The sequence below is a fragment of the Cervus canadensis genome, chromosome 2 (assembly GCF_019320065.1).
Source record: "Cervus canadensis isolate Bull #8, Minnesota chromosome 2, ASM1932006v1, whole genome shotgun sequence".
NCBI classification, from domain to species: domain Eukaryota; kingdom Metazoa; phylum Chordata; class Mammalia; order Artiodactyla; family Cervidae; genus Cervus; species Cervus canadensis.
Window position 1 is genome coordinate 111231434 of NC_057387.1, and position 23690 is coordinate 111255123.

A 23690-nucleotide genomic window follows, 5' to 3' on the forward strand; every position below is an offset into this window, starting at 1 on the left:
GGCGCTGGGGATTTATTTCAACAAAACACACTCAGGTCTCGCCCCATGGGACATACTTTCCAAACAAGAAAAGACAACATAAGCATGTCATGACTGACAGGGGACCTAGGAGATGCCAAGAACACACCCCAAGAGGAGGTCAAGGAAGGCTGCCCAGAGGAAGTGGTCTTATGCACAAGTAAAAGAAATCATCGCTGAGTGAAATGTTTGTCGCTTTTCCAGGACAGCCACACTACAGACATATGCTTACCCTCCTTCCTGGACTCCCTTTCTCTCCAGAAGTACCGGGCAGTCCTTTGTCACCCTGCCAAAGACAACAATAAAATGTCACTCCTGGCGCAATGTCTACCGTAGACTGATGGATTAGTCACCGGCATCTTCCGGCCCAAGAGCAGTTTGGACTTAAGAGTGGAAACTCGCTTACATCTTCACCATCAAGACCGTCCAGTCCAATCTCTCCTAATTCACCCTGTCAAGAGACAAGATGCATGAGTGAGTGCAAAATCTGGCAGAATACTGGGAAAGTTTTAAATATACAAAGAAAACCAGGCTGAAGTACCTTCTCTCCCGGGAATCCACGAGAGCCCTGGAAAGGAAGGGAAGAAGGAATATGAGCTCCTTCCTGGAGGCTGGAGAGGGTAGGCCAGAGTAGGCTAAGGGCTGCCCCCTCCCCGTCCCCAGCATGAAGGGCGGTGTCTAAAATTTCAGTGTTAGAGATTCATCTGTTTGGATAACTCTCTCCATCACAAGGGGACCATAATGCTAACCTGCCTGGACCTGAGCACGTGGGTGTTGTTGGCCTCCTTGGGAGCAAGGGGCTGCAGGCCAGGGGCAGGGGCTCCGAGGAGGCCCCTTCGTAGCACCAAGTGTGGGGGCTGGTCCCTTGACATTGGCTCCCAAACTCCAGCAGATGGAGGAGGATATTCATCCGCCCTTGATTCAAGTATTTCACACGCAGGAACTTCCAGCGTGAGAGTCCTCTCCCAATCTCCACCCCCCATTTCCCTCACCCCCGCCCCCCAGGTCCGGGGCTGTAAAGACTGGGCACTGGTCCTCTCTCTGCCCAGCCCAAGGTCTCTCTGTGCTGGTCAGTGCCTGCTGGTCACTTCACACTGCCACAGACAACTTGTCTCTCCAACCTCAGGCTCCCTTCCCAACTCTGCCTGTGCTCCTGAGCCCGCCAGGCCCAGGGCCCCCTCCATGAGAGGCCACTGGCTGCCCAGTGCTAAGCAGAGAAGCCAGGCGGGCATCCCCCTCACCCAGGAGGCGCTGGGAGGAGCTGTCTCCCTTCTGCACACGTGCAGGGCTGCAGGGGTCCCCTCCCCACACTGAGGGGCACCCACACTCTACCTTGACTCCTCTCTGCCCGGGGCAGCCCTGGAAACCTTGAGTGCCGTTCACGCCAGGAGGACCGCGCTCACCCTGCGGGGAGACAGAAAGGGGTTCTGCAGGTTGGAACTTCTCGGCGTGTGCGTCCACTGAGCGGGCATCCCCGAGGAGGGCCTGCACTAGCGGGGCTGATGGGTGATGTGCCAGGCGGGCTCCAGCCTCCCTGCACTGGGCCTGGAACCGGCAGGTCCCTGCCCCAGAGGGAGACGCACGGGGCAGTCAGCAGCACAGGGCAGCTCCTTGTGGGTAGAGTATGAGCAGGCCTGGGTACTGGGTCTGGTGAGGACTGGGCCCCATGGAGGACCCTCAGGCTGGCTGCTCCTCAGTGTGGTCCCTGGTTTCAGCCCTCCAGTGAGGTCCAGACCCAGCGCTGACACCCGGCTCTTCCGATGCGAACTTTGTGGCTTCCAGTCCTTCCAGACCTTTGTCCTTCCTGGAAGGACCTTCCAGTCCTCCCACTGGGGCTCTCTATCCCCACCAGGAGCTCTCTATCCCCACCCCAGGACCTCTCTATCCCCACCAGGAGCTCTCTATCTCCATCCGAAGGCTGGGCCTTGTCGGTTCTCAAAACCTCTCAAGTCACTTCTGAGTCAGGTTCTCTGCTTCCCAAAGGCCCTGCTGAAGATTCCACCCACCCCCACTGGAAGCCTTGGCTCCTGAAAACCCAATCGCCCTCGGGGAGACTCCTCTCAAAAGGTGTCACCCCTAAAATCCTGCCTAGGTTTCCCCTGCACCCCACTCCAGCCCCCTCTCCTCTCGGCTGGGTATCTGAACTTGGTAGATGCTGGGTTTGGCATTCCCGGTGGCCCTCTGACTCCGAAGCCACTCCGTCCCTCTTCTGAGATGGAACAAGTAAAGACTTGCACTTCATACCCACATACATCAGACCAGTTCCCATAGCACAGAACTCTGAGTCGAGTTGTTAAGACAGATAGGAATTCATGATTTTCCCAGTGGAAAAGAATGGAAATGAAACAGATGAGGAACTCCACAATTCAGTTCCAACATGTAAGGAACAAGGAGGGCATAAAGACTTAAGGAATAAAGCAACGTTGACTTACAGGTCCACCTTCATCACCGGGATAACCTCGGTAGCCATCTTCTCCAGGAATACCCTAGAACAAAGCCATCAGTTCCTGGGTTAAGAGCTGTGGTTTTCTTTGTTTCCTACTTAAGCATCTCCCTGATCCTCCTTCATGCAGTAGAGCCGTGTGTTAGGTGTCCCTTGAATGTGACAGCTTTCCACACATTATTTCAGTGCAATTATTCCATCAGGATCTTTAAGGCTCTTGATCTACTGAGAAATACTGTGTGTTTCCTGTAACTTAGAAGCAAATGCAAAGAAATGTTGCTGACCATTGTAGTGAGGCTGCCAGTCAATGTTGCCACTGGTCTCAACATGGTTTTATAAATTAAAGAAACAGTGCAGAACTGAACCCAATGGAACGGGAGGCAGGAGCAGACACGGGGAAGGGTCTGCCCCTCAGGCTCCCTGTCCTACCACACAGCTATCCCTACTCCTTCCTCTCCATCTCCCCACCATGACAGTGGAGAAATCTCTCAGCCAGAGCAGCGCCAGCTCTGAAGCTAATCTCAGGTGAAAAAGAGGGTAAAGGCACCTACCTTTGGCCCGATGCTGCCTATGGGCCCTCGGTCCCCTCTTTGTCCAGAGCATTTGCAGGGGATCCCACAGCAGGCTTTCTCGGCGATGTTGTCCTACCGAGACAAAAGGCAAAGTTCACCCCTCAGTAAATGCCTAGGAAGAAAGCAGAAGTCTGAGGAATGTGGCATTCACAGCAGATGACATCACTCCCCGTGGCATTTCCTCGAAGACTCAGCCATCAGCAGGCTACTGGATGTCACACACAGAGTCTGAGGAGCCACCATAATACCTCCTATTCATAAAGTCACCTAAGACTGGGCCTTACTTCTAAAGTTTCCAGCATAGATATTCAAGCTTCAGTTGCCAAGTATAACATAGATATTTTTAAGCTGCAAAAAGTAAAGCCTAACAAACCCTTGTAGACAGCCGGGATGGAAGGGGGTTTTAGAGCAGACCATGTGTCTTCCCCCAAGCCCTGGGCAGGGTCACAGAACACGGTACCTGCCTAGAGAGAAGGCCTGGGAGTGGCCATGTGGTGGGATCCCTGCCTGAGCCACGAGCACCCCACCTCTGGTCACCAAGGCCTCCAACATCCATCAGACACCCTGGACATCATGTGGGAAAGCCCATCCCAGGCCCTGGACTCATGTGGGAAAGCAGACACCCAAGAAACATTTCCACCTGCTGAACTCATGAGGGTCAATGCATTTGCTTGCAGTGAATTTCCTAGAATTTTCACGTGCTCCCAAGTCCCAAATTTGGCTACTAACCTCCTTCCACTCAAAAAAAAAAAACCCTAACCCCAGTCCTAAGAAGAAGGCAGGAGGGAAAGTGGGCAGACTCAGTGAATTCTGCAGTTCACTGCTGCCCCTGCCAAGAGTTGAACACTCAGGCCCACACCCCAAGTCCCCAGCTTCACCCCTAACCCAGGAGTTAAACCCACCAACTGAGAGGCTGAACTCAGGGGAATTAGGAAGCCTCGTGGTCTGTCCTCATTTGCAGCAAAGGAAACTAGAAGAGAAGGCAATAGAAGCCCCTCTCCCCCCAGAGACGATCTTTCTTTTCCTGCCTACTCTTGTTTTCCCTGTTTTCTACTTGGAGAGGGTCGACCTCAATGTTATGTCTTCTCAGCCATCTTATAAAGAGAAAAACGTCTCGTTAAAGGAGTAGAGGACACGCTAAGGCGACAGCTGCCTGGACACCCGTTTCCCAGGAGGCCACCTTTCCAGTCCTCGGAGAGCTCCCTTTGCAGGACTCGTGTGAGGGCAACAAAGCAGGTCCCTAGTGAATCAGATGAGTCCAACTGCCCACCCAGGAGTCTCTCCTCCACTTGCCTGGTGATAACGGACTGTATTATCCTGAGATGCCACCATTTGCGGCATCTACACCAGCGTGTACACAGACACACCAAACACTCACAAGCTGCTCGGCTAGCTCGTAGTCTAGGTCCAGCAGGTTCAGCCTCAGGGGCCGGTTGTACGTGAATCCTCGCCCGAACTCAAGGTGCATCAGCTGCTCCAAGTTGGCAACACGTTCAAGGCCCACCAAGATCAGAGCTCGGACACCTGCGGGCACAGAGCCACTTAAGACTGCTCACCTGGGCGCTCAAGGAACACGACGCTCTCCTCCCGCCTCTATTGGCTAAAGAAAACTTCAGTATAAAAATCTGGCTCTGTAGTGAGGTGGATGAACCTAGAGCCTGTTACACAGAGGGAAGTAAGTCACAAACAGTAAGACAGATATCATATATTAACACACATGTACGGGATCTAGAAAAATGGCCCTGATGAACCTATTTGCAGAGAAGGAATGGAGACACACAGGAGGAATGGACTTACAAACACAGCAAGGAATGGAGAGGGTGTGACGCAGGAGAAGGTGTGAGAGAGTAGCATGGATACACACCCACTATCACGTGTAAAATAGATATTATTAACTAGTGGGAGGCCGCTGCATAACGCAGGGAGTCCCGCCTGGCACTCTGCGATGACCTAGGGGGGTGGATCGGGACGGAAAGGGAGGTCCAAGAGGGAGGGGATATATATATAACTATGACTGATCTCGTGCTATTGTACAGCAGAATCCTATTCAACACTGTAAAACAATTATCCTCCAATTAAAAATAATAAAACAAATAAATAAAAGTTGACCCTTCACTGAAATGCATGTAATCACACTATTAGCTGTTCCACAGAGTTGAAATACTAGAACTCTGGACTCTTCTGAGCAATTGTTTCCAAGATGTCAAAAAGTACACTGATGGATGTAACTATAGAAAATGACACTGTCATTTAAGACATACATAAATTCTCAGGTTCCAGTCCTACCTAACACAGATGTGCTGTGGGAAGAACTGAAATCCCACCCCTCCAAAATCAGATGACAAGAGCTTCTTCTCCATTACTCTGGAGAAGCAAGCTAATAAACCGAACATTCCTGAGCTAAGTCATGCTTCCACAAATTCTTCTTAGACCTCTGATGTTGGCACTTACTTTTTCGATCATCAGTGCTATCAAATTCCAAAGCAAATGATCAAATGGTACATCTGGTAACAGGTACCACTACAAACCAGTCACCTTAAATTTGGGAAGTATGCTTCCATCATTTCATGTTAACTTTGCTTAACAGGGCTTCCCTGGTGGGTCAGATGGGAAAGTGTCTGTCTGCAGTGCAGAAGACCCAGGTTCAATCCCTGGGTTGGAAAGATTCCCTAGAGAAGGAAATGGCAGCCCACCCCAGTACTTTTGCCTGGAAAATCCCACAGACAGAGGAGCCTGGTAGGCTACCGTCCATGGGGTCGCAAAGAGTCAGACACGACTGAGTGACTTCACTTTTCACTTTTGCTTAACATTATAGTATGTTTGAGCTGTGATAACTGCAAACCAAAAACACAGTAGATACTTTGGCTAGAAAAGTAATGCCTGATTTATATGATACAGCCAAATGAATCAAAACTTCATGTTCTTTTGCAAAAGCACCAAGCTTTCTAGATGTTGTACCATATGAATGAGCCTAGGACACCATGGGGTCTGTGTCAGGACTTGGTCTATGTAAGTGAGGGGTACTTGCTGGCTCATCCCATGGCTCCAGGCAGGTTAAAGAGGACCCAGATGCTGGACAGAGGTGTCCCCCAGGACAAGCCACTGCTCCAGAGGATCTGTTAGCGAACTCATTTCTCTCCAGCCTGGCAGTGCATCTGCCTCCCATTTAGAAAGCCCCAGAACCCACCTTCTTGTCGGAGTTCCTCTGATGCTCTTTGTAAATCAGCCAGATCCCCATCCACTCCATCCGTAAGATGAATGACCACCTGAAGATAAAAAGATGTGTGAAAACCCAGCTGAAATTAAAAAGAAACATCACAGACCCTTACAAGGAAGATTAGCCAGTTCAAATCCTTCACCTCATGGTGGAGGAAATTGGGGGCCAAGGTTGAAAAACAATTATCCCCTATTCACAGATCCTTGATATTGTGCAATAAAAGGGGTATAAAATAAATGGGTATGTTGCAGGGCTTGATTTATTAAAAAGCACACGCAACGATGGAAATAAAAATTTTATCTCCTCTTATTTAGGGGATGTAGCTTCACACATGCATGTGGGGGGAGGGGTGTGCATGCGTGTCATGGGCTGAACCGTGTCCCTCTGAAATTCACAGTTTGAAGTCTTAACCCTCAGTGCTTAGGAGTGTGACTGTATTTGGCAACAGGGCTTTTAAAGAGGCAATGAATGAGGTCATCAGAGTGGGCTCTCATCCAACGTGACCGGTGTCCTTCTAAGAAGAGGCGATGGGACACAGACACAGAGAGGGGAAACCACACGGAGACAGAAGAGACAATGCCATCCCCAAGCCCAGTTGAGAGACTGCCCCAAAAACAACCCTGCCTCCCCTCTGATCCCAGACCTCCAGCCTCCAGGACTGCGACAGAACAAATTTCTGTTGTTTAAGCCACCCCGCTTGCAGAACTCTGTTATGGCAGCCCTGGAGAACTGATGTGTGTGTGTGTGTGTGTGTGTGTGTGTGTGTACAAACATAGGAGAGATAAAATTATATACAACTAGAGAACATAACGTATTTAAAGGGCAGGACTATGATTAAACATGCATTAGTCACAAATTCAACTCATTCAAGCTTAATTACTAATTTTAAAGTTGTTTTTTTTTAGAGCTTTAGTAAAACAAAGATATTTCCTTTCAGCTCAGTTGATGATAAAGGACTCTTATACACAGGCACCACCAACCCCACCAAACATGAAGAACATCCACAGAAGAACAGCTTGGCGGGGCGGGTGGGGGGGTGGTTTCGGGGCATCAGGGTTTGACTCTTGCCCAGGAAAACCCAGAGATGACGCAGGAAGTAAAAGCGAGGCAGTCACCCTGACCTTCACGTTGTCCATTGAGGCCTGCCGGAACTTGTTCTGGTAGAGCTTCAGCGTGTCCGCGGTGAGGACATAGGGGTGCTGGGCACGCATGTTCTGGAACTTCTCAAACAGCTCCGGCTGGTACTCAGCAAAGTCAAAGGCCTCGACGGGGCCCGAGGGCGTGAGGGCCACCACAGACACCCGCACCGTGGGCAGCTGGCTGCCGCTGCAGCTGATTTTTTGCATCTGACTGATTCTCCTCAGGATGGCGTCCACCTTGGACTCGAGGCCTTTCTGAGCCACAAAGACATTCTGATCTCCTGAACCATCGAAGCCCAGAATCACATCCAAGTTACAGGCTATAATAGGGAGAAGCAGGCCATGAGCTCAAAGTCAAGATGCTGAGACACTTTCAACATATAGGCACAGCCTGGGACGTGGACCAGAAACACGCTCACTCAAGGGCAAGATGAGATCTTCTGTGTGTGAGCCCTGAGAAGCAATTGGATCTGCCTCTCTCACGGGAAAATGCATGCTGACTCTTAGGAACCAAAACTGTTGGCATTTTAGTATGTTGGCTTTGGGGGCTTAATCAGCTCTAGCACAGAATACAGCCAGTGTCTAGATGCATCCCAAGTATCTGCTTTAGATTAAACACACTTGGGAATTCAAACATTCTGATCTCTAATAATCTAAGGAACCTACAAATTGAAATATATATCAGTCAGTCTGAATTATTTAGGGGATTAGAGAGGAGGGGTAAATCTGGTAAGAGCAAGAAAAGACAGACGTCCACTCCTATCTGGGAAATACATCCTATCACAGAGGCGGGGGACAACCAGAACCCAACCACATGGATGTAAGTCGGTCCCAGAAGCAGCACGTGCTGCAGGAGACCCAAGGCCAGTGCTGGGCATCTGGGCAGCCAGACAACTTGCCAGCATTGAGAAGACAGGATTGAATATATGCACCTAAAGGACATTACCTTTGGAAACGTCAGTCACGCCTGGACACAAGGTCTCGTGCATCGCGTCGTGCAGAGTTTCCAAAACCTGCTCGCTCAGTTCCGACAGCTCCTGGACGTTCCCCACCCGGAAGGCCGTGGCGCTGTTGGACGCTATCTTCCCAACCTCCTCCGAGTCGATGTTCCTTACGCCCACCGCGAACACCTTGACGCCTCTCTGCGTGAGTGCCATGCTCGCCTCCTGGGCGTCCTCCGCTGACTTGCCCCCCGTGATCACAAAGGCGATCTGCGGGACCCTCTGGTCCAGGCGGCTGCCCGCCTCAGGCACGAAGTGGTTCAGCCGCAAGTGCTCCAGGCCCACCTTGGTGTTCGCGTGCCTCCCCCCTTTGTAGACCACCTTGTTTATGGCGTCGATAATCTGCTGCTTGGTGGGGAAGTCCTTCAGGAAGAACTCGTCAGTGGGGTCAGAGTTGTATTGGACCAGCCCCACCTGGATGGAGTCGCCCCCTTCATAAACCGTGTCCACAATTTCTGACACAAAACGGAGCACTTCCTGGAAACTGTCTCTCCGGAAATTGATGGAACCGTCCAGCAGGAACACGATATCGGCCTTCTTCTTCTCTAAAGATGATGACAGTGAGAAAAGGGGAAATTCAATTTCCATACCCAGAACAAAATCACCAAGCAGAAAATGATTAAAATAAGGCCTTCCTGTCATTCATTCACAGTGAACACCTTGGCTCTAGTCCATGACTCTGTAGTTACCAGATTCACAGTCTTCAAACCATCATGCCCAAAACCAAAAGATAAATGAAAAATCACCTAAATGAAAGGAAAGAAGTGAGAACTCAGCAGATCCCCAGTTACTCCAGGCAAAATGGGGTTATGCCATGGATTCATCAGTCCATGGTATCAGGGGTTGTAGGAAATGCCACTGAACTCTCTCTTCCTGGTCAAAAGCAAATGATAGTGTCTGGCAGGAGGGGGGACATGTCCCAGAGGCAAGGTGAGGGAAGGCTGGAGAAAGACTGGAAAATAAGAAGCAGACTGCTTGCACCTTTGGAGGGCTGCTGGACAGTATGCCAAATGCTTTGTTGGAGAGAACTTCCCAATTCTAACCAAGTCGTTGAGAATAGAGTTGAGAGAAGGGAGATCCAGGGCAGTGTGGGATATTCCACCACCAGCACAGAAGGAGGATATGAAAGAGCTAAGTGGAATGTGATGCCTCATGGAAAAGCAGCCCTAATCATTGGCTCCAGATGTCTGCATGGCCATCACCTGCAGAGGAGCTGAGAAAGACATGGGTTGGTGGAGGAACTCAACTTGTTCTTGGCAGCACCCAAGGTCAGATCCAGGAGCATGAGGTCAAAGCTATAGGTGGACAGCTCTCAATTCCCCCAGGGAGGTGCTTTCAGTCCAAGGAAGGAGGGTTGCCTCTGTCCCACCTAGGACAGAGGCTGCCTTTCAATCATGTTTGGAGAGGCATGGACTGAACAACTTCAATGGTATCATTTTATTCTGAGAGTCAACGAGTCTGTGGCTAACCCTCGATGCACTATTACAGAACATCTCAATAAGGCTATAGTTAGTCTCATGGAAACTCATGGAAGAAGCAATGACCTTTTGCTTTCTGAAATGGTTCCTTCTATTTCTCCTACAATTTCAACTGAATTCTTCCTTTTTTTTTTTAATTATTCTTCTTGTATTTAATTTATAGGGACTTCCCAAGTGGCTCAGGGGTAAAGAATAAACTTGCCAATGCAGGAGACTTGGGTTCAATCCCTGGGTGGGGATCCCCAGGAGAAGAAAATGGCAACAAACCCCAGTATTCCTGGGAAATTCCATGGACAGAGGATCCTGGAGGGCTACAGTCCATGGAGTCACAAAGACTCAAGCATGACTTAGCAACTTAAAAAACATTTACTTTCTAGCAGTATCACAGCCACAAATCTGAAAGAAGAAAATCATTAAAATGAATGCTGATTGCTTTTTTCCAATTAAAAAATAGCTGGTGTTCCCTCAGAATGGCCATCATCAAAAAATCTACGAACAATAAATGCTAGAGAAGGTGTGGAGAAAAAGGAACCCTCTTGCATGGTTGGTGGGAATGTAAGTTAATGCACCCACTAAGGAGAAGAGTATGGAGATTCCTTACAAAACTAGGAATAAAACTATCATACGACCCAGTAATCCCACTATTGGGCATATGCCCTGAGAAAACCATAATTGAAAAGGACACATGTAACCCCAATGTTCATCACAGCACTATTTACAATAGCTAGGACACGGAAGCAACCTAGATGTTCATTGACAAATGAATGGATAAAGAAGCTGTGGTATGTATATACAATGGAATATTACGCAGCCATAAAAAGGAACACACTTGAGCCAGTTCTAATGAGATGGATGAACTTACAGCCTATTACACAGAGTGAAGTAAGCCAGAAAGTGAAAAATAAATATTGTATACTAATGCATATATGTGGAATCTAGAAAGATGCTACCATGAACCTGTTTGCAGGGCAGCAATGGAGACAGACACAGAGAACAGACTTGTGGACATGGGGCAGAGAGGGGGAAGAAGAGGATGGGACCAATGGAGAGAGCAGCATGGAAACATATACATTACCACATGTAAAAGGGATAGCCAGTGGGAATTTGCCGTATGACTCAGGGGGCTCAAATCCGTGCTCTGTGACACCCCAGAGGGGTGTGAAGGGTGGGAGGTGGGAGGTGGGAGGGAGGTTCAAGGAGGAGGGGCCGTATGTATACCTACGGCTGATTCATGTTGATGTGTGGCAAAAACCAACACAACATTATAAAGCAATTATCCTTCAATTAAAACTAAATAAAAATAAAATAATAACCACTCTGTAGTCCCAGGGCCCACAGCACATACCTGGCCTTGAGGGAGAGGGCGTGTCCACTCCCGGAGGTGCAGGGGTGACCCCGGAGGACCCAAAGGAATTCATGATCCTTTCTTCTATGTTGGGGAGATCTCTGAACTCCCGCACCGTGAAGACGAGCCTGGGGTCGCTGGTGATGGTCTGCAGTTCTGTTCTGTCAATGTTTCGGTCTCCAACCCCTAAGCTCGCAATTCCTGCAGACTTTATCACCTGGGAATACCTGGAAATATCATCCTGGGATTTTCCACCCAGAAACAGAACCAGGTGTTGGGGCACCCCATCTTCTATCCGGCTCCCGGCAGATTTGACAAAGTAATTCCTTGCCACGAATTCCAGAGCCTTGCCAGTGTTGAGAGGAGACCCCCCTTTGAACCTCAGGCGACGTATGGCGTCCAGCACGCTGGCCTGGGATTTATAGGTCTTTAGTTGAAATTCTGGGAAGACGTCGTTGCTGAACTGCAGGACCCCAATTCTCACTTTGTTGGGACCTACGTTGAGTCTCCGCACAATCCTGATAACAAAGTCCCGGATGTGCGCAATGCCATCTGGCTGCACGCCATCAGAACTGTCGATGAGGAAGACGATGTCTGCAGCATCGCTCTCCACGGCTGCGGGTGAGGAGGAAAAGGAAAACTCAGGAGAAGGAAAAGGAAAACTCAGGAAAAGGAAAACAGGACTGGCATCTGGTTTCATTTCTGCATTTAGCATTCCATTGCACCATCATGCTAATTAACGTGAAAACTACCAGCCAATGTGCATGTGTTTATCTCTCAGGGTTTCTAATCAGTCATTACAAATTGGGCCTTTTGCATCAAAACAATGTCTGCTTCTCGAAATATTGTTAGTTCTCCAAAACTTCCCCTTTCTGAGTTTAATGGTGGCTTTGCAGTCTGGGTTACAACTTCTTTCAAAATCAACAGTACTTATAAACAAATCCTGGGTGACCATAATCTATGAATCATGACCTGTTACTACCAGCAGAGATTGAGATCACCCAGACCAACATCTCTTCTTATTACTCAAGAAAAGAGAGACAGCTGAGGACAAAGGCCACCACTTAGCTAGTGACAGCCAGGAGAATCCCAACTCTCCCCCAGGGTGTTTGATTCACAGTATTTCTTTTTCCTCACATATCTCTAGCATTTATACAAAGTTTTCATTTTCGCTATTATTCCCCTATCTCCTTTGCATGAATCAGTTTTTTCACTGATTAGTCAAAAGTCCTAGGGAAGATAAGAGACCCTGGTGGCTCAAATAGTAAAGAAGACCCAAGGAGACCTAGGTTTGATCCCTGGGCTTGGAAGAACCCCTGAAGAAGGAAATGGCAACCCACTCTAGTATTCTTGCCTGGAGAATCCCATGGACAGAGGAGCCTGGCAGGCTACAGTCCATGGGGTCACATGACTGAGCCACTACTAACACTTTCACTTTTCAGGAAAGATAAACCATACCTTCCTATTAATTAGATTTCTAGGTACTTCCTGGATGCCATTTATTAAAGAGCTCACAAATCCAACCTTTTGCCTCATAAAACACTGGCCACTTCCAGTGGAAAAACAGCACAGTAAAAGCTGAGCAAGTGGTGGAACGGAACCATTTTTTGTTGAAAACAGAAAAGCTGGCCCAGCACACACAGCCAGCCTTTGGATTCTCCAGTGGAACACAAAAGATTTCACAGAACATCAACATCAGGGAAAGCCATGCTCTTTTCGTGTCTGAACCCTGACAGAAAGAAGACAAAAGTAACCAAACGCCCCCTCATCTTGGATGACAGGTGTGACCACTGTTCCTTTACCAATTACAGCTTCAGCCATGAGAGTTAGTGAGATGCCCAGTCAAAGAATTACTCCCCCTTCTCAACAACATCCAATCCAGGGCAAAGTCCCATTTCCCCAAGCCTTCCACAAAACCATCTATGGCAAATTCAAATCCTGCCGTCCGCCCTTCCTGATGCCCTGTGGTTCACCTTCTTCCCTGCAACAAGCCATAGTCCCAACTGGTTCCATCACAGGTGTCTGCTATCTTAGCTTTACTTGTGAGCACCATGACCTTTGAGCCCATTTATATATATATATATATATATATATTTTTTTTTTTTTTTGAGAAGATACAATAAAAGAACAATCGCAAACACCCAGTCTCACCTGGAGGCGGGTAGCGCGTGCTGGCCAGGAGCTGCTGTATCTGCTCGGCAGTCAGGGTGGTGATGGGCGTCAGCAGTTTCTGCTCCAGGCTGGGGAGCTCTCGGAAGGTGTTCACTGAGAACACGTACTCTGGGCTCAGCGAGATCTTCACCAGCTCTTCCTGGTCCACGTTCCTGGCGATCGTGAGTGGCGCCACGCCAAACTGCTTGAGCTCTACGGCCGAGTCGTCCACCTCATCGTCGGACTTCCCGGAGGAAATGAGGACCAGGAACTGAGGGACACCCTCCTCAATCCGGCTCCCCAGGGGCCTCTTGAAGATGTTCCTTGCCACGTACTCCAGGGCACCCCCGACGTTGATCTGCCTCCCGCCTTTGGGCCGCAGCCGCCGCACCGCATTCTGCACCTCGTCCTTGCTGGAGTGGACGTTCAGCAGGAACTCCACCCTGGGGTCATCGCTGAACTGGATGACCGCCACCCGGGTCGTGTCGAAGCCCACATCCAGGTAGTCGACCAGCCTCTCGATGAGCGTTCGGATGTACTGGAACTCGGGGCCAGCACTCTGGGACCCATCGATGAGAAAGACCACGTCCCTCTTGCCGCTGACCACTGTGAATCAAATGTTATCTTAGGGCTTCAACTCCACTGGCACCAGACCCTTTGTGTTGATGAACCACCTCCCAGTTTGTCACAGAATTGCCACCTGGCAGGCGAGGCATCCTAATTCAGACTCTTTAAGTTAAAATAACCAGTCCCAGGAGAAGAGCCTGTGATGACAGGTCAGAGAGAAGAGGAAGAACCAGCGAAGGATAAGGAAGAATGACTCTGCAGGAGGAAGAACCTAGACTCGCAGGAGCCGAATCCAGATGGAGGGAGCATAGCATTTCAGGAGGGAGGGGTCGCAACTGTGATAGATGACACTCACGGGTCAAGCGGGACATCGCCCAACACTGACCGCTAGGATTTGCCAGATGGAGGGACTTTGCCCAGCGCACTTTCTGTGGAGCGGGGAGAGCGAACAGCAGGTTAGGGTGAATTCAGAGAGAACTATAGGCAGTGAAGATGATGCTTATACAGGAGACCGGGATGAGATGATTTGAGAGAATAGCATTGAAACATGTATATTACCATATGTGAAATAGATGACCAATCCAAGTTCAATGCATGAAACAGGGCCCTCAAAGCCGGTGCACTGGGACAACCCAGAGGGATGGGATGGCGAGGGGGGTGGGAGGGGGTTCAGGAGGGGGACACATGTACACACATGGCTGATTCATGTCGATGCATGGCAAAAACCACCACAATACTGTATAGTAATTAGCCCCCAATTAAAAGAAGTAAATTAGTTTTTAATTTAAAAAAAGAAAGGAGGCCGGGACCCTCCTGGAGGGGAGAGCAGGGCATCCAGGGAGCTTTTGCGAGAGAAGGAAAGGCACTGCATACACATCATGAAAGGATCCATCCAGTGCATCGGAGAATCAATGATGCAGGAGATGGGAGAGTTGCAGGAGGCATTCTTGAATAGGAAGGAGGCACACTGTCAGAGGAAGCAGAGATGTTCTTCTTTGATTTTACTTATACTTTCTCAGTGAAATGGAAATCAAGATCATCAGCTCAGAGTAAACTGAAGAGGGAGAGATGTAGATGAAGCAGGATGAGGAAAAGGTAGAAAATAGTCATCTTGAAGAGAGAGAAAGCAAATGGACCAGGAGTCACACTGCTGTAGAAACATGTGCTTGTGTTTAAAGAAGCTGCCACACACGATACCAGCATTTCCAAAGTGTCTTTCTGGGAGCGCCAGTGCTTCAAATGAACCAGAAAAAAGGTGGTGGGTGGAGTGGGGAATAAAGTTCGAGGTTTGGATTGACATATACGCAACACTATATTTAAAAAGATAACCAACAAGGACCTACTGTATACTACACGAAACTCTACTCAACAGGCTGTGATAACCTAAATGGAAAAGGATTTTAAGAAAGAATAAATATATGTATATGTATAACTGAACCACTCTTCAGTACATCTGAAATGAACACAACATTGTAAATCAATGATATTCCAATATAAAATAAAAATTAAAGAGAGAGAGAGAGATTCCTGCAGCCAAACAAGTTTTGGAAATGTGCTCCCCTATTGTATGGCGGACACACAAAACACATCAACTAGGGAATGGCCAAGAAAACCCTCACTGCATTTATCCCCCAGTTTCCCCAAATTTATTGGACGGTGAGCCCTGTAGAACATTCCAAGGAAGGCTCACAGGGGAGTGCTCTGTTCTGTGTGGACACCAGCGAGGGGACGTTGCCCCCCTCTCTCACCCGCCCTAATGGTTTCCTGTATCGACTTTTCCCTCACTTGCTTTCACTCTCCCCTCCCCACCGCCAACCCCAGCCTCCCCATGCCTGGATGCAGGTGCTGTTCTGTAGTATGTGAACCACTCAGGGGCAACACTGAGTGTGCCTGTTCTCCACTGTGCCCTCCCCACCGAAGGGCCCAGGGAGGGTGGGTCCTCTGTGGGCATTCTTGGAAGGGTGGGCCCATCTGAGCCCCCTTTCTTCTGCATCAAGCCTGGGGAAGCAGAACAGGAAGTAGAATAAGCCAAGATCACAAGAGCCAGGCACCCTTCCTGTCAGTTCAGACACTCGTTTCTCTGCGCTGAGCAAATTCAAATGCCATCTTCACACTTGGGCTCTGAGAATACTAACATTTCAGAGACGGTGCCCAAGCTTGACAGAGGCACCTGGGACGAACACCCTCTCTGACCACCGGAGGCTGCCAGCTGAACCCACAAGGGTAACGTGGACCCAGAATCCAGAGGGAGTTTATCAACTAGATGGACCCTCTCTTCAGTTATCAACATAGAAGGCTTCAAGCAGAGTTAGGGATCTGAACTGTAAACCAAGACCACTTCTCTTTTGAGACTTAAATTTGGCTAAAAACACGACTCTCAGCCTCTCCCCAAGTCGTTTTTGGCCACCGAGGCCACACGGCTCCTAGTTCTTCATGTAACCCTAGTTTTCACTCCCCATGGCCGAGAAAACAAAACTGAGAAGTCTTTGTAACCCACAGTCCCAGCAGCCCCAGATATTTTAACGAAGGAAATGCCAGAGAATTGGCTCCTTACCCGGGGTCGTCATGGGGACGACAGACGCCTGCAGCTTGCTCAGCTCCTCGCGGCTAAGCTGGGTCACCCTCTCTGAGATGACCTGTTGGATGGTCCCCAGCTGCCGGAAGGTGGGGATGGCCACGGCGAAGTCCGGGATGAAGGAGATGGTCTGCATCTCAGTGATGTCGGCGTTCCCAATGCCGATGCCGATGGGCACGGCCCCTCCCCTCCTCAGGACCACAGAGGGGCCCCTCACGTCGTCCCCAGACCTGTCGGCCGTGAGGACGATCAGGAGCTGGGGGACACCTTCCGCTATGCGGCTCCCGGCTGAGCCCACCAGGATGTTCCTCAGGACAAACTCCAGGGCGGCCCCCGTGTTGGGGGTTGGCCCACCCAGCAGGGTCAGCCCGCGGATGGCTCCGACCACGCTCTGCTGGTCCATGTAGGAATTCAGGTAGAACTCGGGCCTGGTCCGGTCGCTGTACTGCACCACGGCCACGCGGACCCGGTCTGGTCCCACGTCCAGGCTCTCCACCACTCTCTGGACGAACTCCTTCAGCAGTGGGAAGCCGCTCCTGACACCCTCGGAGCCGTCAATCAGGAACACCACATCCTTTTCAACTGAAACTACAAGGAAGACCGCCTCTGTGACTTAAGGCAGGAAAGGGACAATTTCATACCAACTGTGGTGTGCTGAGTAACGGCCCCCAGAGATATCCAACTCTGAATCCCTGGCATTTGTATGGAAGAAGATGTTCAGGGGTGGTTAAATTAAGGATCAGGGGCATGGAGATGTGTGCTGGATTATACAGGTAGATCTACTCTAACCAATCATATGTCCTCTAAAAGGCAGAGAAGAGGATTAGAGTCAGAGAGAGAAGATGTAAGGAAGGAAGCAGAGGTCAGAGACAAGAGAGGATGCTACTCTGCTGGCTCTGCAGATGGAGGGGAAGAGGCCGTGGGTCATAGAAGGCAGGTAGCCTCTAGGCCCCAGAAAAAGGGTTATCAGCCAGGACCTCCAGGAGGAAGGTTGACCTCTTGATTTTAGCCCAGTAAAACAGGTTTTGGATTTCTGACCTCTACAACTTAAGATAGTAAAATCATTCTGTTTAAAGGCATTGAATTTGTCATTTAAGCCAAATTTGGTGGTTTAAATTCTAAAAGAAATCAACTCAATAAACATTGGAAAGACTGATGCTGAAGTTGAAGCTCCAATACTTTGGTCACCTGATGCGAAGAGCCAACTCATTAGAAAAGACCCTGATGCTGGGAAAGATTGAGGGCAGGAGGAGAAGGGGATGACAGAGAATGAGATGGTTGGATGGCATCACCTACTCGATGAACAAGAGTTTGAGTAAGCTCCAGGAGATGATGACGGACAGGGAAGCCTAGAGTGCTGCAGTTCACGGGGTCACAAAGAGTCAGACATGACTGAGCGACTGAACAACAACAAAAATCGCCATACTTTTTTAAAGCAGCAATAGGAAATTATTAATAATAAAAATAACAAAAATTATTTTAGAATTTTTGGATGTTTGAACAGTATCGTTAACATTCAAAGCCATACTCAAGAAGACATGTTGAGGGTGGGAGAGAGACATGGGTTGGCGGAGTCTGCATAACCATCACACTTTATAGATGAGAGGTTTCAAACGAGTTGCTGCAAGTCACAGCAGGTCAATGGGGGGAAATGTAACCCAGATGTCCAGTTAACAACCCAAAACCAATAGTAAATGTGTCCATTGTCAATGAAAAGAAGCTCTAGGTTCTTCATTTTCAATCAGAGGAATTATATGTGAAATTAATTACTCTTTTTACTGAGTATTTATCACCCAGTGGAAAGTGGTTAAACATGAAGTCATGGTTACGAAGATTAGCACTCAGAAACTTTAATACAGCATTTATAATGGGACTGAGCCTGCCTCAATTCATGCTTTGTATTTTTAATGAAAATAGAGAATGAATTATAACACAGTGACATCCACTTAAAATAAGACATCTGGAAAAAAGAATAAGATATCTGGGAAATACGTGAAGATGAAGACTCTTTTAATTCTAATGGAACCGTGTTATATGTCTTTTATTATGCATACAATAAAAGTACTGGTTTTAGAAAAATAATTATTTTTCATCATTGATATGTCTAAATCTTTATAATGCATCTTATGATGAAACAGTCTAATGTCCTTAAAAGTCATCACCCTGAGTCTTCTGTTTTGCCCTAGAGAGAAGTTAGAGAGCCATCTTGGGAACGAAAAGTCATATTCCATTGCAAGGAGATCAAACCAGTCAATGCTAAAGGAAATCAACCCTGAATATTCATTGGAAGGACTGATGCTGAAGCTGACGCTCCAATACTTTGGCCACCTGGTGTGAAAAGATGACTCATTGGTAAAGACCCTGGTTCTGGGGAAAATTGAAGGCAGAAGGAGAAGGGGGTGACAGAGGATGAGATGGTTGGATAGCATCACTGACCCAACGGACATGAATCTGAGCAGATACCAGGAGATAGTGAAGGACAGAGGAACCTGGCATGCTGCAGTCCCATGGGGTCACAAAGAGTTGGACGTGACTTAGGGACTGAACAAAGAACAGCTGCAGAAATCCCCTATCTTTCTTGGAAACCAAGGAGGGCTTCTACCTGAGGACCTGCAGCCAGCAGCCTAGCGTCAGTTCATGCTGGGGAGAGCTGGACTGCAGAAGCAACCAGATGTTCTGTGCCTTACCTGGCGCTGGTGCCCCATTTTGCACCGATTTTAAGAGGTTCACGATCTGCGGTTGCAGGTCTCCAATCTTAGGAAGGGACTCCGCAGCCAGAATAAAGGCTGGGGATGGTACGATCAGCTCCAACTCATCAGGGTCTGCGTTCTTCGCCTGGAGGATGAAGGGCACCACCCCGCTCTGCTTCAGGTTGAGCTCGGGTCTGTCCACGCGGTCCGATGACTTTCCCGCCACCAGCAGCACCAGGAACTGAAGCACTCCGTCCTCGATCCGGCTTCCAGCAGCCTTCACAAAGATGTACCTCTGCGCGTAGTCCAGAGCGTAGCCCAGGTTGAGGGCTTTGCCCGTCTTGAGCTTCATCCTCTTCACGAGATTCAGAATCTCGGGCTTATTCTGGTGCTGGTCAAAACGGGACTCCACCTTGACGTCGTCACTGTACTGAGCCACCGCAATCCGGGTCCCATCGGGTTTCACGTCCAGCTCATCGATGATCTTGTAGAGAAAGTCGCGGGCGGCAGTGAACTGGCCCATGAGGTTGGCTGAGCCGTCGAAAAGGAACAGGATGTCTCGCTTGCTCTCTGCAAAGAAAGTGGGTCATGGGGCACAGTGAGGGACAAGAACACAATAGCGCCAAACCGACCTCAGCCCAGCACCGCCAGCTTTCAGTCATAGGAATACAGGCAATTCACCTGATGATCACTGTACCAGCAAGGCAAGAGAAAACCCACAGCAGCTGTCATTCAAATGCCCCTTTCAAAGCAGGGCATCTGCACACAGGGCTAGGACAACTGGACCCATCTGCCCAATCTAGCACCCTGCTTCCTCAATGCTGCAAGCCAAAGAAAAGCCGAGGGGGTCTGTTCTAGCATCAGGTGCCAATCATTCTAGGAGACCAGACAGTGTTTTCAAATTGTTACCAACTTCTGAAAACGTGGTCCTTATCATCTTTTTGCTTAAAAATTGATCGGTCTCTAGTGACAAAGGCTGCTATGGGTTATCCACCCAGTATACGTGACATTGATGTCATTGATGCTCTATTTGGATTCTCTTTCCATTAAATTTGAGGTTATGGGTTAGAACCCAAGATAGTGTCTATTACCACTCTGTGGGTAAGCCGTCAGTGACTTCCAGTCTGCTGTGGTCAGACTACAGAAAACATAGTGGCTGCCAATCGGGGGCTACAATGTGTCACGTGAACATTACTTTCTGTTCAAACCACTCTTAGAACTATTTTGATTAGGCTTCAGAGGTCTCCACCTAGCTACCCATCTGCGTGATGTCAGCAACTGAAGGAAGTAAGGGTCCATAACTCATCATCTGATTAATTTGCCACCATAATCATCATCACCTAGACTGCCTTTGAAACCACTTTACCATCACAAAAAGACACAGCCTTTGTTGGGTTTATGACAGATATTTTTCTAGATACAGCAGATTTGGAACATAAAAACATCCTATCAAGAAAATCAACTCCACTTTTAAATGCTCCCAATGTATACTCATGTATGAAAGCGGATCCAGCTTTTCTCTCTGTTTTTCTCCCATTTCCATCCGGATTTGCAAGTCAGAATCTTCAGAGGCATTGGGGCAAAAAAAATAAATAAATAAGTAAAAGCTTCTGAATCCAGGGTGGGACAACCTGGGTAGAACATAAGTTGGAATTTATAGACTTTCAAGAACACACACTCCTTAGACAGAGGACCTAAGCTTGCTGGTACAGTGTCTCGAGCCTCTCTTCAAAAATCCATGAACCAAAGGGACCCCATCATCTCTGCACAGCTCGTCGCCAGCCTCTGGAGCCACCACAGTCCCGGCCACCTGCCCACCAAAGAGGTGTCTGGGGGGGGAGGGAGAGGGAACCCCGAGCAGTCACAGAGCTTTACCTGGCTGGGCAAGAGGCACCTCCTCCACACCTCCACTAACATAAGTGGTTAGGGGCTGAATCAGCTGTTGAGGCAAAGCTGGCAGGGAGCTGAAATCATCCATGAGATACACCAGGCCCGGGTTAAAAGCAATCTGCTCAAGCTCCGCCCTATCGGCCTGGCTAGTGCCCACACAAAAGGTCAGTATGCCCGCACGCGCCAGGGCATTGGCGGCTTGCAAATAGGAGTCCTCAGACCGCCCGGCCGTGAGCAGGAGCAGCAGCTGCGGCACGTGGTCCCGGATCCTGCTGCCGCCAGCTTCGGTGAAGTGGTTGGCATGCACATAGCTCAGGGCCGCGCCTGTGTTCAGGCCTGACCCCCCCTGGAGCTGCATCTGCCTCAGGTGAGCTAGCAACTCTGACTTGGTCGGGTAGGTGTTTAGGGAGAACTCCGTCACCGGAGTGTCACTAAATTGCACCAGACCGACCCGAATGTGGTCGCTTCCAACATCAAGGCTGTTAACTAGGTTCATGACAAAGTCCCGCACATAAGGGAAATTGGTCTTCCCGACGTTGGACGATCCATCCAAAAGAAAGATGATATCCCTTTTGTTTACGTGAACTGCAGTGGAGCACAGAAAACAACAGTGAGACACACACAACCGGAGAGGCTTCCTCATGTGTGCCCGTACATGGGCACACATGCCAACACGCAGAATACAGAGAGCCAGTCAGGCCAAGCACGTCCATCTCGTAAAATATGGCAGAAGGCTGCATATTTTCCTCCAGTGGGGGCTGGTGATTGTGAGGTGTATTGATTGCTGAGATTATGAAACCCAGCTGGGTCACAGAGTGATACAGTGCCAAAGCTAGAATGTTTGCAACCAACCGTAGTGACCAGAACCCTTGAAACGGAGCATTCCTTCTGTGGAAATGAAAGCTACAAAGGTGCTGTGGATTTCAGCATCAGTCGGTTTATAGCCACGGACAGAGACAGGTTTACCTGGGTGAGACTGGGTCCCCCCAGGATTCCCTCTACACATCTACACAGAGATTTTCACTTACAGACAGATTAGAAATGTTAGCCCACATTAACCTGAGAACACAAGTTCCCTAAGGCTAAAAAAAAAAAAAAAAAAAAAAAATCAATAAAATTAGGTTGCTCTCATCTTGAAACATTCCTAGGAAGGTCCACTTTTCATTCTCTACTGAGACTCCTCTACAGGGAGTCATGGCCTTGCCAGGCAAAAATTCAGCAAGTGCCCGTGAGGATTCCTCCTGAGTGAGATCACTGGATGACTGAAACACATTAAAATGCAAAGAAACTCTTTGCTATGCTTGGCTGCAGCTGCCCTCATGAAGAATAAAAGTAAAAGTCGCTCAGTCGTGTCTGACTCTTTGCAACCCCATGGATTATACAGTCCATGGAATTCTCCTGGCCAGGACACTGGAGTGGGTAGCCTTTCCCTTCTCCAGGGGATCTTCCCAACCCAGGGATCGAACCCAGGTCTCCCACATTGCAGGCGGATTCTTTACCAGCTGAGCTATCAGGGAAGCCTGAAGAATCAAAAGTATTTCTCAAATCAGAGTGTTTCCCCAACACAAGCCACTGGGGGAAAAAAAAATTCTTTCCCATCTCTTCCCTGATGTTTCAGTAAAATTGGAACCTAACAACTACTTTTAGCCTATTTGTTGCATCAAATTGAACTTCAGCTATGAAAGTGTGGATTAGAAGTTTTAAGGAAATAGAGAGAGAGAGGGAGGGAGGCTTTTGGAAGACCAGAGTGCTTGATGAGTGAGCATGCATTCATGCACCGTGGGTCATGCATCGAACATTCTTCCAGTGGTAAAGGTTGTGAGGCGGAGAAGCTTGTTTCCGTGATATCCATCTTCATTAAGGACGGTGAATTGCACTGATTCAATTTAAGCTCATAGATCGCTATCATGTCTTTAAAAATAACTGCTCACTGATAGCCATAATAACCAAGCGGTTTGGAGAACCACTTGCTTTTTATCTGCCCACTCATCCCCTTACTGTGCTTCCCCATTGAAGGAATTCCTTAAAGAGAGGAAAGGGTGAAGGCTCTACACTGGTCAGCTTCAGACCATTTAGAAGTGGACCATCCGCTTGGGAAGGGAGGAGCCAGGCTACAGCTTGGTGGTTGGGAGGAGGGGGTTGGACTGGAGTCACCAGTGTGGACAGAACACTGGGACCTCATGAGGGGTCAGGACTGAGAAGTGAGCACCTTGGCCAAAAGCTCTGGCCAAAGACAGGTGGCCCCTGGTCCTGCAGTTTAAGTGACATATTCTTACTTCATGACAGTTTATGACACACAGTTGTATCACATGGCATTTTAAGTCATATATTTGTTAAGTCAGGGTACGATGAAACTCAAAGTAGATCTAGTTGGTTAATACCATTTCCATCATTTAAGAGTCTGATCTTAGTCTAACACAAAATAAATTTGCTTATTCCTCAAAGGCTCTGCCTGGAGACAGCCCTATCATGTGTCTGACTCCCCACCCCAACCCCCTGCAGACAGCCCTATCACGTGTCTGTCTCTGCCCTATCACGTGTCTAACGCCCCACCCCCACCCTGCAGACCGCCCTATCACGTGTGTCTCCACCCTATCACGTGTC

At 48.8% G+C, this 23690-nt stretch overlaps 1 protein-coding gene across 8 annotated transcripts in view; it reads right to left on the minus strand.

Annotated features, from left to right (window-relative positions):
* Positions 1-23690, minus strand: part of COL6A3 (collagen type VI alpha 3 chain) — a 90349-nt gene that overhangs the window by 36435 nt on the left and 30224 nt on the right. For 4 of the 8 annotated variants that reach the window (XM_043462071.1, XM_043462070.1, XM_043462067.1 and 1 more), the window contains 15 exons: positions 21072-21671; positions 19194-19766; positions 16486-17094; positions 13365-13970; positions 11214-11828; positions 8336-8935; positions 7372-7709; positions 6221-6299; positions 4412-4557; positions 3013-3105; positions 2451-2504; positions 1351-1422; positions 560-586; positions 425-469; positions 251-304 (listed from right to left, as the gene is read on the minus strand). In XM_043462071.1, coding sequence (XP_043318006.1) covers positions 251-304; positions 425-469; positions 560-586; positions 1351-1422; positions 2451-2504; positions 3013-3105; positions 4412-4557; positions 6221-6299; positions 7372-7709; positions 8336-8935; positions 11214-11828; positions 13365-13970; positions 16486-17094; positions 19194-19766; positions 21072-21671 — 4511 coding nt within the window. The remainder of the gene's footprint in view (positions 1-250; positions 305-424; positions 470-559; positions 587-1350; positions 1423-2450; positions 2505-3012; positions 3106-4411; positions 4558-6220; positions 6300-7371; positions 7710-8335; positions 8936-11213; positions 11829-13364; positions 13971-16485; positions 17095-19193; positions 19767-21071; positions 21672-23690) is intronic. The other 4 variants (XM_043462073.1, XM_043462072.1, XM_043462069.1 and 1 more) reach the window with 1 other exon arrangement.